The 15,701-nt window shown below is 27.6% G+C and overlaps 2 protein-coding genes across 2 annotated transcripts in view; one reads left to right on the forward strand and one right to left on the reverse strand.

Moving 5' to 3' along the window:
* The window catches only part of LOC129958358 (fasciculation and elongation protein zeta-2-like), a 70,318-nt gene that overhangs the window by 21,883 nt on the left and 32,734 nt on the right, over window positions 1-15,701 (reverse strand). The window contains exon 2 of the mRNA XM_056070795.1: window positions 366-752. Coding sequence (XP_055926770.1) covers window positions 366-676 — 311 coding nt within the window. The 5' untranslated portion in view covers window positions 677-752. The remainder of the gene's footprint in view (window positions 1-365; window positions 753-15,701) is intronic.
* LOC129958329 (uncharacterized) overlaps window positions 12,832-15,701 on the forward strand; it is a 70,030-nt gene continuing 67,160 nt past the window's right edge. The window contains exon 1 of the mRNA XM_056070760.1: window positions 12,832-12,992. The gene's annotated coding sequence lies outside the window, so the exon portion shown is untranslated. The remainder of the gene's footprint in view (window positions 12,993-15,701) is intronic.

Below are 15,701 nucleotides of genomic sequence, written 5' to 3' on the forward strand. Positions count from 1 at the left end.
TATTGCACGGAAAAAATGTTTTTTATATACCTGCTTCGAAAAAGCAACTGTTAATAAAAAATTTTCAGAATATTTGGAAGACCAAACTATAAATACAAGAAATTTGTATTGATCCCGATTCTGTAACCCAAATGACAACAAATATCTTAAACATTTCAAAAGAGGTCAAGGATGCTAAAATATTGATTAAAATATACATAATTTTTAAAATCTGCGAAAAAATGTCACTAATATGTAAATTTAAGGACAGAAAATACACATTATTAATAGAGTTCCATTTAAATGTAGATAATCAGTGTGACATGCATTGAATATAGCTTATGAAAGCTATATACTAAAAAAAAATTAAATTAAAAAATACTTACTGGCAATCATTCATTATTTCATCCTGTGTTCGAATTTGTACTGGAGCAAATTTTTCCACTTTTTCTTCATAATTACAGAAACACTTGGTAATTTTCTCATCGAAAGTGTTGACTAGATCTTCAAGTGAAGTAGAAAAAGTTTCATTAAAATTATTAGAGAGTCCATTCTCGTTGTTTTCATTTTTTGGTAGATCATTTTTATTTGAGTTCTCAATATCCTCTGAGCTCTGGAAATCACCAAAATCCGACCAATCTTCAGTCATAGCTAACGGAGCCTCAACAGAGAGCTCCGCCATCTTCCAATCTCGCATCCTTCTTCTCTTACTTTATCGTAAATAGACGAGAAATAGCGATATCAGCTGTAGTGACGTAACTTCCGCTGCTGACCTAAAACAGGAAGTAGTTTTGTTATTTCGTTCAATAATGGCAATGAATTCGAAACAAAATGAGTAAAACATTACACACCCACAGTAAATCAAAATTATATGAATGAAAAATTTTTTAAGAAAATAAAAAGTAACACATACATCATATCCATTAAAAACAATTAATTTTCTGAATCATTCAACTACTAAATATTTTTTAAAAAATTATAAAACATTTTATTTTCTAAGTTTATTTATAGCTATCTTTAATTAAAAATTTCCAGTTTAAATAAAACACTCAGTTTAAACATTTACACATTATTCCACTATATTTTTCGATTGAATGTTATTAAAGAACATGCAAGAAATATAACAATATTATTGCAGGAATTTTTTTTTTTTTTAGAAAATATAATATTAAAAAAAAAAAAAATCCATAAATACTAGAATCTTTTTCAACTCTTTCAGTTTTCAAATTGAATTAATTCTAATAAGTCATTTATTTGAGAAGTTGTTTTGTAAACCTTTCTTAAATTAGAGAATGATGAAATATATACATTATGTTTTATTCGTTATCATTATTTAAATTACATATTTTGTGCCTATGTTTATAACTGAAACATACCATATAAATAAATGTTAATCACTGAAATTAAAAATCATACTGTCTATAAATTGTTAGCTATTTAGGTTTCGAGATATTCAGAAAACTTAAATGAAAAAGCAGTTGAATAAAATAATATGTATACACTATATACATAACAATAATTGTATATAGTGTTGATATACAAACTGGAATAATATTTTTTGTGGAATTAACTTACAACAGCAAAATGTTTTAAATTTTATGTAATTTTTACCCCTTAATAATGAGATGAAAAATCAACAGTTTAAAAATTATTCCATTAATACCAAATTCAATATCATCTTTTTTAATAAGAATTTGGGCAGGAGAAATTACATACAAAGTGATTTCCAATTGTGCGTGAAAACTTTTTGAAAGGGTAGGCCTACGCAAATACTATTCAGGATGAGATAGTATTCGGAAATGCAATCGCAACGTTGTAGAGGGCATTGTTAAAGAACCAGTCAAATGTTCAGGCATAAAAAGCATCAACAAAGGCCGACAAAGTAAATAGAACGGAAAGTTTTACAAATGAATTGGTAACAGATTTTCATCAAGCATAAGGACATATTGATTCCAAAGGAAGAGCCACTGTGCGTTGGAAGTACTACTCGATAAAAATGTATCATTATACACAGTGGAAGATTTTGACAATATGAGACCACAGGCAAAAATGAATATATGAAATATTTTGAGTATATTGATAATAAGAACGTGAAACGAACTAAATTTATTTGAGTTTTTTACTTGATTTTATGCTTGTTTTCTAATATCATTTTATAATTTGAGGGCAATTTCTGTACGTTATTTAAAGCACCTATATCTTTTATTCCTCTTCATTTGTATAGAAAACATTCTTTTTATTGATACTATATATATATATATATATATATATATATATATATATATATATATATATATATATATATATGCGTGTGTGTGTGTGTGTGTGCGTGCGTGCGTGAGTATGTAAAAAAGTGATTTTATGAACAACATTCAATCTGAAGCAAGAGACATGGAGTTCCTTAACGATTTTTATTCTTTATATTTTCAAGAAATTAGTCCAGTTTTTATATATTATTAAGATTATCTGTCCAAGCTATGGTGAATACGCTGTAGCATAAGAATAGGTAAGCAGAAAGTAGAAAAGAAAGAGAGATAAATTTTTTCGAATTTATATAGCTTTAGAAAAGAATCTGCGCAGCGTTTTGATACCATTCCGTGATACCCAATGATACGGCGCAACTTCTAAGTTAACGATACAGGAAAAATTTTTTAGAGATTAGATTGATTATTTATTGTAACACACACACACACACACTCACAATTTATACATATATTGGCTGTGAATTGATCGTTTGGGTTTTGTTTTTTTTATCTTGGATATATATGCATATAGTTAAATAGGTAAAAAAACAGATACAGTTCTTTGTTAGCCTTCATTCTTATTTTTTACTCTAAACACTTTTATCAAATCATATAAAAGAATGAAGCGACAATGATTTCTTTTTATCTTTTAATTCGGATGGACACAATAGAGTTCAAACTTTCGAATTTTATATTAAATGGGAACAAAATTAAAAAAAATATACTTAATAAATATATTCTTTTTTTTTCTTGAATTATGTTAAGAAAGGGAGCATATTTAATTTAAATATCAGGAATGGCCTCTCCACAATTTTCCAGTATACTCTCTAATAAAGGTATCATCTACCTCCCACATAAAATCATGGACATCGAGCAATATCTTCAACGCTACAAGTGCTCAGATTTTTATGTTCAGATACCCACATATAAGTTTTGGGCTTCATTACATGGTGAAGAAACCAAATATACATTGTCAATGCTTTCTTTTTAATCGATTGAAATCAAAATTTAACACAGAATGCAGTTTTAATATCACGATCATATATCGAGTTTCATTGCTCTAATGATCTCATTATATTTTTAAATTATCGCGTTTACATGTATGGAAAAGTATAGACCGACAACGGTCAACTCTTTGAAGGATTTAATTTAAAACAGATAATTATATAACTTCCGAAACAAAATCTGTACCCTGATTTCATTCGTATAGCTATTTAATACCTATCGGGCTCATTTGTACTCGAACAGCCAAACAGACAGACTTTATGTTAAAAGATTTCATTTTAAATTTGATAGACATCTACAAATTTGTTGTAAAAACTACGTAAATGTGTTTGAGCTATTGTTTTCACAAACTTATAGACAGAAGTAATTCCTAAACTGTCCTTTATGGACTCAGGGGAGTCTGAAATGTTGAGATTAGTCAAAATCTGGAGTTGAATTTTCGAATATTTCAATACTTCCTTTTTGGGTACTTCGTTGTTCTAGTAAATAAAAATGGGCTTCAATTCCTAAATCACTAATTTTTTTTAATGAATTATAATAAGTTTTATCATAAAGAGAGAATTGTTATGGTAAAATTTTATATTCTTAATGAACTTCGAACTGAAATAAACATTGTCAGCTTTCTATAACCCGAATGGCATATTCTATAATCTAATCTGATAAAGGAATATTAATTTCAAATAACAAACAAAATTAAATTAAATTTTAGAAGGAGATAAAAAAAATGCTTCATTGAATAGCTTTAATATGTTTAAAAAAATTGAAAATAAAATTTTACAATCAAAAAAGGACATTGAAAGACTTTAAAATATCATCATTCTTGCTTTTAATTAAGAAGATTTATCTATAATTCTATAATAATACCACTTTTAATAAATAAGCAAGACATTTAGCTTATACAATTCCGCAAGTAATTCTTGACTTTTTCAGAACAGAAAAAAAGGTCTCTCTCAAATTGAATTACAGATTCAGCATGGCTCTGCATTATATTTCAATTTGGAGATTGAAACATCAACTAAAATACGTTTACATAGCATTACTATGAGAAGAAGGGACGTAATTATTGCTGTTGATGAGTTATCTTTAGTAAACATTGGATCATTAACAAAAAAAATTCAAGTAATTTGACCACAATCAATTGGTTATCTTGTGATGAAAAAGAAATTGAACGGGTCAAGAAAAATTAGATGAAACAATTTTGACCGAAAATCTTATTAAAGTTAAAAATACGAAAAATAATTTCTTTACAATATTCTTTATAGATAGCTAGAGTAATCCATAAATTGATAAATAAAATTTATTTAAATTTAATTAATTTAAAATTAACAATTAATTCATAAGAGTTAAAATAAAGAAAAAATTTTTTCCATAGTATCCTCATACCCAGCTTTTGACATATTCCTGAAATCACCTATAATAGCAGTACGGGGGTGGGGGTGATTAGCATGAATTTACATAGGTTTAATGAGGTTGAATATCAGGATAAAAGTTTATCATCGTTTCCGTGAAATAACAACAGCGAGGTCAAGAAAATTTAGATGTCCTGGGAGTCAATATCTTAGGAAGACTTACAAAGACTTGAGACAAACTTTCGCTTATAAGTTCCTCCATAAAGTTAAAAGTAATGATTTAAGAATACTATATCTGTGGCTTAATTTATTTTTTCTAAGTAATTTATAATGGCTGGAATCCTTTTGTTTATTTTCAACTCTGGACGTTGTTTCAATCAATAAAAATCTCTGTTTTATCACAAATGAAATATTTTTTAAAATTTTAAAATTTATTAAAATGAGTGAAATAACAAAGGATGATACTATTCTAAAATATTTCCTTGTTTTCTACTCAGGGAATCCATAAAACTCACAAATTAAAACCTTATTTAAAATTTATACAATATTAACGCACTAGTAGCTTTTGGCGACCAGCTGATCCTGCTAGGGTATTGATTATATTTAATTCCGATTAAATCGTTTAGATATATTACCATGCACATGATTCTTCCATATTTTCAGACACTATAACCGTGATACTTAAATTGTCTTACTTATATTCTCTTCATTATCTACATAAATCTTTTTATTGGAGACCAGTCCCATGGCATTACAAGGCTATTAAAAACGTAGCTGTATGGTTCACCCATCTTCTAAATTTCGCGATATTATAACTTCATTCTTTTTTTATTCGTTTTGTAAGCCACACAGATATTAAACAGAATCCTTCTCCTTTAGTTTTCAACAACAGAAGAAAATCACATGGTTAAGTATTTTTGAGAAAACAATGAAAATGATTTGAAATTCAGGACAATAATGTATTTTATTGTTGGATATTAAGCAAAAAATAAATAAATAAAAAAATAAATAAATAAAAAAATAATAAAAATTCAGAAAGAAAGAAAAATTGCACGATTCTTAAATAAATATCAACAAAAACCAATTTTTTAAAATTTTTAAACTGTGCGAAATTTATTTTTGTGGAATAATATTTTCCGAAGTTATCGCTTAAAAATGCCAAAATTCAGCTTATTATTATTTAATAATAATTTTAATTAAAGATAATATGTGCCAAATTTGGTAAAGTGCTAACACGCACACACACCACACACATGCGAGCGCGCATATTTGTTATTAGTAGTGATAAAGATATAAAATATTCAGAATTCTTTTGAAAACAATTAAATTTTTTATGCAGGCAGCTAACTGAAAAATAAGTTGTAAGAAAAGCAAATGCATTTAAAAATGCTACTTCCAATCGCATTAATTTAATTTACTTGTAATCTTAATTAAATAAGTTTTATTGGGTTGATTGCAACTGGAAAAAAAAACCCAGTTTTGGAATGCTAAAGACGTTTTTTTTTATGGAATAAAGGGCGGGGGAATGGGCAGAAATGGATAGGAACAATTACTTTTTTTTTTGTTTTTTGTTTTTTGACCTTTTTTCTCGCAGTAAAGGTTTTTAGATTTTCTTGAAAGACAAAATATCTATTAAGTTTTTTCATTTTTTCATGATGGGTTTTATTCATGATTATATTCTTGTATAATTATTCATGATTATATTCTTGTATAATTATTTCATGATTATATTCTTGTATAATTATTTCATGATTATATTCTTGTATAATTATTTCATGATTATATTCTTGTATAATTATTCATGATTATACTCTGAAAACAACGAAAGATCTATGTGTACATTTTTAAAGAATCTCTGTTGCTTTTTGAAATCCCAAGTTGATGAATTTGTAATATATAGTGTCAGCAATTTATTTCCGGCTTCAGAGAGTTTAATATGTATCTACTTTTTAATTCAAGTAAAATCTGATCAACTTAAAATGTCACATTTATTTGGCATTTTATATATTTTTAAAGTAACGTGTCACTTATAAAAGGCATTTTATGCAAAATTTTAATAACTCTTAGTTATAAAAGTAAATGAGAAGATTTAGTAATAATAATCTTAGCAAAGTCATTTTTATTTACAATATTATCATTGATGTTATAAAAAAAATCATTTACATGAGAAACTGCCTCTTCTGAAAGAGCAATTTATCTCGTATGCACATCTCTAGTCCAAAGACTTTACAGTCAGCAGTGAGCTAATATTTCTCCTGGACTGTATTTAAAGGTTCCACTCCCCCCTACCTGTATCACTACGTACTTAGGATTTCTACTCCCTCCGGAACTAATCTGCCTGTTTTCTAATCCTGTAGTTTGCCTGTTTTTAACTTTACTTCCCTGTCTTCTAGTACAGCTTTACGTGTGATGACTAGATAAGGGAAGACTGAAAAGTTAACTCAAAGGGAAAAGAAACTACTGTTTACCCCCTCTCCTTCCAATGACCGGAAAAAGGAAAGAAATACTTACCTATTTCTTCTTAAAAATTCCCATTTTAGATTTTGAAATTTCATTTATCTGTATTCTACTGTTTAGGCTGAAATCAGTTCAAAAACTTTATATGAGCTGCATTTTTGAAATGTTATCTGATACACGTCTCAAATTGCCTCGAAGTCATTTTCATCGATAAACCAAAAATAATTGTGTTATTATTTTCTATATTTCTTATAAGTGTCATGAATTCTTCGAAAATCGAAGGGTAACGAGCTCATCTTATCAAGATTGTAGTATTAATGTTATTGTAAATAGATAAATCACAAAGAGGGAAAAAAATGTATTGTTCATATATTGCGAAATATTGCTAAACAATTTATCTAAAGGAGTTAGAAAATAAATTCCGAAATTCAATAAACAACTGAAACTTGTTTAGTCTGGTTAGCTAACTTGCTAAATTATGTGAGAAAACAAACCCGTTTTAAAGTCGTTTCAACATCATCTGACTCAACCCAGCTAGTTTACACTAAAAGTCACAGAAAAGTTCTTTCAATTTTGATTTAATGATTAAAATCATATTACCTCTAAGAATTAATTTTGCGTAATTAAATAGCTTGGTAACGAATTATTTTTGTTTTATTAACTTTTCTCTTTCAGCCGGTACAGATGCTGTACCAGAAGATTTCTTTCACTAAGAACAGGTTGGTACTCTGCCGTAGCATACTAGTAAATCTAATCACACAATAGATTGCTTTATTCTCTAGTTCTATTGTATCAGCACAAATGTGATGATTAGATTTATTTTTACATCTGAAAGATATGAATAGGTGATACCATACTAGGTTGAAGGGTCGATAAATCTTTACATCCAATGATTTAAACATGGGAAGGCACTTGTTTGTTTCTTTGTTAGAATCCTTATACTATTAAATACTCTTAGTGTGACGATGATTTTTGTTTTAATTGTGGATCCTTTAGGAAAGAGATATTCTTTTAACACGAGAATGGTTTCTAGGCTATCATATCTTCTGTAAATTGCGTGATCCAAAAATCGTTAAAAACATTCTACAAGGAAAACCGTTTGGATCATTAAAAAGCAAAACAAAAACTTTATCGTTCTTGCTGTGTGCATGCTGGAAACAATTGTTATTGTTAACAGACAATGAGAAGAGTTGCATAGTGGCTTCATTTACATAATATGTTTTATAAACTGCAAGAAATTTATTTCCAGCATATGCGAGAATGGTCATAATAGATCGATTGTATTAAACGAAAATGGCAGGAGTAGGCGTACGAAAGGACCAGGGAGCGAAATTCTCTGGTTATGAAAATAATTATATTGTAGAATTTCTAATGTTTCCCAAATGGTACTTAAACTTCTATGTTCTTTTTATTCATGTTAAAATTAAATATAAACTAATATCATTTCGAATTTTACAGTTTTTTTTAAACGAAAAATTTTTTGACAAGAATTTAGATCAATGATTCTCACCTTTTATTACAAATTTTTTGTATAGTAGTAAAAAGTATTTGATACCAATTCGCTAAGAATTTTAGAACAATAAATAATAATAATAATAATAAAAACTTTTCGCTTTATTCATGCATATTTCTCTATCCTTAAGGATTAATATCTCTGGAAGACAGCTTTTTTCTTGTTTTGTAAAATCGTGTTTTTTCGGAGAAGATGTTTAGATATGAATCACATACTGATTACATATGAATATTTTTCAATATCTTACCAACATATGAACTGGTCATTTAAATAAAAAATGAATGCACTTAGTTACAGTTAGTTATAACATGTTATTCGAACCAATTTGCTATTTTACAGTATTCAGTTTACAGTTTATCTATCATGATTTATATTTTTGAACTTACACTCAGTTTTACCATGGTGAAATCGGGTCCGAAATATCACTATATGACATTGTCAGCAAGAGAGCAGATAGAAAAGCTATAATAGTTAGGTATAAAGAATTTTTTTGTATGTAAAATCGCGTTTTTTTAGAAAGACATCTATATAGATAAACTTGAAAAGCAAAAATATTAAATATAAATACATAAGTTAACAAAAAAGAAAAAAATGAAAAGCGTGATTCGAAAAAAGGATTCTCAACACACGCGTTATTTATGTTGTTTTGACCACTATACTACATTTCGAAGCGGGAGTTGAATATACTTATTCTAATACTTAGTTAAAAAAATATTTTGTGTGTGTAAAATCGCGTTTTTTAAAAAAGACATCGATATAGATATACTTAAAAAGCAAAACCTTATATAAATATAAAATTTCATCCAAATCGTTGGAGCCGTTTCTGAGATACACGAAATAAATAAATTAATGTATATACAAGAAATAAATAAATGTAAATAAATAATAAATAATATAATAAATAAATAAATGTATATACAAGAATTGCTCGTTTAAAGATTTGCAGAGTATATCTTACTTCAGTTTGCTTTCAGTAATTAGTGCCATTTTTTAAAAAAATGTCTCGATTTTTGTTTTTTTATACTATTTTTTTATTTTTCATTTTACCCTCCATCTCTAAGAAAATGCACCCCTCCATTTAAGAATACAAGATTTAGATTTTAAGCATAATTTTATAGAATATTTCTTATATTAGTTTGTTAAAGAATAGCACATTTCTTTTGTTCTTATTGCGTCATAATTTCAGAAAACTTGGGACCCAGAGGAATCATAATTTCACCTTTTCTAAGTTAGACAGCAAAATTTCTAGACCTTCCATTAAATTCAAGATACATCCAACATTTTGCACAGTGTACGAGTTGTCTGTCCCTTGTTAAAAGCTTTTCGCCCCTTGAAATCCTCTTTTTGGAAGAGAACAACGAACTTATGCGGCAAATGTTGCCATAGCAGCCTAACAGAAGTTTTGAAACAAAAGCTAATTCGCTTACCGGTTCAGTAACTTCAACAGAAATAAGTACTTAAGGCAATTTTTATAGCTTTTTGGAGTATCCAGACTACCGCGCACGATCTAAAACTGTCCACACGTACAAAAAACAGAAGGGATAAAATATACCATCATAAAAATGAACAAACTTTGTTGATGCCACAATTCTTTATGGCGGAAATATATCTTGTGTAATGATATAGCAGTTATTTATTGTTTTTGAAAAATATTATTTTTTGTTAAATACACATAAGAAAAAGCAGACTAAAAATGTATTTGAAATTAAAGGTTCAGCAAAATACATTTAATAAAAATTATAATGGGTTTCCGTTTGGTAAACTTTTTTGTATAGTAATTTATTTTAAGGAATAGGCAAAATTTTATTTTGTAGTGTTGTTCATATTATTATCGTCAACAGCCTAACTAAAATTAATAAGCTTTATAAATCATCTTTAGATTATATCCTGTAATAATATAACTGGTAGCTATTACTTTTCAGTTTTTGCTCCATAGTCCTTTAATTCGTTGTTTACTTATCAGATATTTTTATTTTCTCAAATAGGAGAAGTATGATAAGCTTAAAAAATTCATTTGAGATTCAAATTTTGAGACCTGCATTGATTTTGTAATTTTGTATTTCACTAAATAAAAAGAGGAATTTCATTTGTGTGTTTGTTTGTATATTGATAGAATAATATATATGCTCATCACCAAAATGGCGAAATTTGGTTTCACAGCCAAATTACAGCTCTGATTCAATTTCAGACCATTTCATCAACAGAAAGAATCATTTCTATGATTACATGTTTAATTGCCTTAACGATATTAGGAAATGCAATATTTAGAAAGATTTAACATGTAAATTGCTAGTTATATTGACTGAGCAATATGACATACATTCCTAACCACTGTATTTAATTAATTGCCGTGTTGCAAAATAAAAAAAAATCTTGTACACATTTTAAATTTTATGTTTATTTAAATGCGTGTCTTCATTTCATTTCAATCGAATAATTAAATAGATTTTGTATATTAAATGTTTGATTTTCTGACGATTATTCTACTTTTCAAGAAACAGAAATTTAGGGAAAAATATCTGCATAATCACAATGTCATCATTAAAATGACATTTTATTTTATTTTTTAATTCTAGATCGCTTATTGCGTTATCTTTTATTGCCTACAAAAGATTTCTAATTTTTAAACTACAATAACTTAAAAAGTTATCTAAAGAAAATATTAAAATTACGAAATAAAAATACATTAAGGACAAACCATCATTGAAAAAGAAAGATAATTTTTTTCATTAATGCTAAGCGAGAACTTTTGATTTTACAACATACTGATACAACCAGCTTTGGTCAAACAATGTAAATAGTATATAATAATTTGAATGTATATTAGAAAGTGGGAGCTAGAACACTGTCAATTTTCGTTTTCATGGAGACGTGCTTTGCTCGAATGCCGCACAAATTTTGGATGAAAGTTATTCATAACACATTATTCAAAGTGATTCACATTAAATGAACTGATTCAAACTTATTCACTTTAAATGAAATCCCTGAATTCTATAGAATCTCAAGTACTGTAATCATTAATCTCAATTATATAAGAAAAACGTAACTTTTCATTTAAAAAGAAAACAATATTCAAAATTCTGATGAACAATATTCGATACTTTTATTTTTTACATAAAAAAAATTTCTTCCCTTTCTTCTTTCGAAACACATGAAAAAGTATTTATTCAATTCAATACATAATAAATTTCAGAATACATTTAACAAATTTATTCAAAATACTGCATTACTTTGAAATATTATGCAGAATCTGTATGATTAATCATAATATACTTTACTGATATTGTATAATTTAAAATTTACTATATAAACAAATATAAACCAATAATAATTTTACAAAAATTGATTTTCCGATGAGTGCGTGGATCGACATTAAAGTTATTTTCTAAAACTTAAAGCAATACTTTCATTAAAGCGTTTTCAAAAACACATAAAAATAAAAGTTTATGAAATGCAAAAGGATTAAAATATTTATTCGCATTAATGCAATATAATAATTTAATTTTAATAAACGAAATAAGTAAAGAAACAGTAATGAGTACCTGAAAAAGAATCATTAGCAAAATTTGGCAGTAATTATAAACTTCATACTTTTTCTCTAATTTAAGCAGGAGTTCTGACACTTTTCCCACTTGCCACTTGAAGAAAATAATGAATACCGGGACCCTTTCTATGCAGAGATAATTGTTTTGCACTCCTCAAGCATGCATATATTAGGTAAATGAAGTAGCTCGTAAAATTTTAATTAACGACTGACATAAAGAAACTCATCTGAAATATATTCATTAAGAAAAGTTTAATGAAATGGTTCAAATAAAGATGGCTTCCCGCCTTGTTTACATAGTATTGAAAAATCTGACAGAAAAAAGCAGAGGCAATTAAAAATGTATGCTGGGGAGCTCAATTAAAGTCAAGAGCAACAATTTTAGGAGTGCTGCTAAAGAATGCATGAAAGAAAATAGTTAAATCTGTGTTATAATGCAACATGGGACGAATCTGTCGTTAACTATTCTAGTAAACTGGTTAGTTACGACACTATCTTCTTGTCGAGAGACAAACCGGAATCCCGAGGAAAACGTTAAAATAATTAAGTAATACAAATCCTTAGGTGTAGTTTATTGCGAAAGTAATACTATTTTTCCTTCCGAATTTTATTGCTTTTATTGTGTGGAGGAAAGAAGATGACCTTGGAAAAGGACAGCTCCTACATAGCCAAGTCTGTTACTTTGAATATCACTTGTTGATTAAATTTCTATAGATTCAGTAGTGTTTAAGAGAAGACGAAGATACCTTTTTGAAATCGTTTTTTGCAATGCTAAGCCAAATTTATATCTCTTTTTTTGTTTTTGCTTTTAAGGACCTCACTTTGTCCGTTCTTCTAAGACTAATCCATTAATTCTGAATCATATTTAAATTTGTTATACGAAAGGACACAGCTTTATACAGGTAAGTGAATTAAATTTTTCGTACAATAAAGATAGGTCAAATACTTTGAATTGAATTCTGAAAATTCAACTCTTTTATGATATTGTTTTCCTAGTAAAAGAAATTTCAAAGATGTACCCGAAATCTATATTAATTTATTTCTGAACTTGGAAAATATATAGTAAGCCCTTGAATTGATTCTGATAATACGAATGCATTCATCGTTGCTACGATATACCTATTCACTTCACTATCTACTGAATTATTATATGCTTCAAAACAATGAGACTTAATAGGTTAGAGTTTTGTAGAACTTAGCGTATTTTTTAGAACTTTAACAAGGAATTTGATTGCCTGTAATCCACTAAAAATGCTTTCTTAAAAAATTGAAATTGAAATTTTTTTCATTTTATACTTTCTTATGAAATAAAAAAAAAAAAGAAGGATCACTTGATCTCTGAGTCTTATAATTTTTTAAATTAGTGTTTTTCAAAATAGACTTCCGCTATTTGAAATCATATGCATGATTAATTTTAGCGGCTATATCATAAACATAAAAAATATGCAAACATTGCTTTTATATGAATATTTTTGAATATTATTCTATATTATGTTATTGTGATATTATGCTATCACGCTATTAGAAATATAATTTTGATTATTAAATTTTTTACACTATGCGATAATACAAAAAGCGATGGCGAGTTAATTATAAGCATGAAACTTTTTATTTTTATTTTTAACGTATTTAAAATTATAATTAAACACATTTTTGAGCTTAAAATCAAAATAAATCCATATAGTAACATTTTAGGTACTTCTGACCTTTGTACTACACCTTTGAGCTTCAACGAATCAGTTATCCAGATTAATATGGCGTTGGCTTCGTTAGCATGAGTTTCGATACTCTGCATAAATTGACTAACGTCATAATTTTTCAAAATCAGTCTGCAAGAGGAAAAACTTCTTTATCATATTAATTTGATAACTTTTTTTTCAATAATAAATTGCATGATTTTTGCTTTCTCGAATATAAACATGAAGTATTGAAATCCTCAAAAAATACGATGCCAAAATTCTGCTGATTCTTCGTGTTTAATATATCCCAAAAATTTTGGTTTTTTTTTTATTTGCTAAGAGATATAATCGACTGAAATTCGATACATTCTTCATTTCTATAAAGGTAGATATGTGTTGAAATTCAAACACGTTCTGTTAACAGTTTCATTACCTATCCGCTTGTATATATGTGAAACTAACTAACAGAAAAAAAATTCCCCTGAACTAGATGAATAAAATTGGACTATGTTGCTCATACTAAATTCTTAAGTGAGTATCAACCAGCTAATCAATTTTGTGAAAGCCTAACCTTCTATTTTACTTTCTCGTAAACGTAGTATAGAGAAAGTATAGTAATCGTTAAAAAAATTCGATCTCGAGATTTTGACGAATCTCCATGTTTTAGATCTACCCGAGTTCGAAAAACACATTTTTGGAAAATGTTCGCCTGTCTGTGAAAAAGATAACTATAAAATGATTGGATACAGTCTTTACATCAAATCTACAGATTTCTAGTAAATTTTGAGTAAAATCTTTTCAGAGGAGGTCCGTTTATCCGGCTATTCGAATATAAATTAACACGAAAACGAAGAGAGCTAAATAGATAAAATTCGGTACATTTCTTTAACATCTATCGTATAGACACATGTCAAATCCAGTATGGGTTGACTGCCTGTATGTCTGTACTTTCAAAAACATGCAAACGTGATAATTCAAAAACGATAACATAATATGTAAAATTTGATATGGGATTTTGTGAATAGTAATTTCGGGTTAAATTTTGGCTTCGATAGGTTGGTAAGAATGCGTTTAAAATACAAATTCAAATACTTTCAAACCCCATACCAGTGATTAATCGCCAAATAATTCGCCAAGTATGACACAATAGTTATAGTAAAAATGCTAAATTCACGCCAAAAGTTAATATTTCGTAACTTGTAGGCCAATGCTATGTAAGGCGTTCTCTGGCGTGACAAGTTCATTAGAGTGTATGTGAGAAAGTTCTGGGAAGACTGCTGTTTTTTTTTTTTTTTTTTTTTTTTTTTGTGTGTGTGTGTGTGATAATTTAAAACCGATGTGAGCTGTAAGATCATAATTTAGTTTAATAACAAGGATAAAAATCTCTATAAAATTGTGAATCATGTCGGTCGATGGAAAGAATTACTGTTAGTATTATACCATATTGGATTCTTCATGAAGCTAAATGTAAAACATCTATAGAAGGGAGAATATTCCTTTTTTTTTTGTTTAGAATTTGAACTGTTCTTCAACCTCTGCTTTTATGAGTCTTTCTTTCTTTCTTTCTTTTTTCATTAAAACTCAAAAGCAAGAAGCCCATTGTTGCAGTAAAGTATATATATATATATATATATATATATATGTAATTATATAATCTTACAAATTTAAAATCTCACCAAATATCATAACAATTTCAAACATTATCTTATAAAATTTTAATTCTGTCTAATCCTATCAGGATCGATGATGTCATTTGATATCATTGGAACATTCTGCCCCGATATGCCGATGTTGATATTTGATAGAACATGGATAGAAGAAGGATTTGTACATGAATGGAGATTCAATTATTTGTACATAAATTCAATTATTTTAGACGCAATTAAGGTATGTGACTACATTTGAGATGATTCTTTCGAAACACGTTCGAAA

This window comes from Argiope bruennichi, chromosome 2 (assembly GCF_947563725.1).
Source record: "Argiope bruennichi chromosome 2, qqArgBrue1.1, whole genome shotgun sequence".
In the NCBI taxonomy this organism is placed as follows: Eukaryota; Metazoa; Arthropoda; class Arachnida; order Araneae; family Araneidae; genus Argiope; species Argiope bruennichi.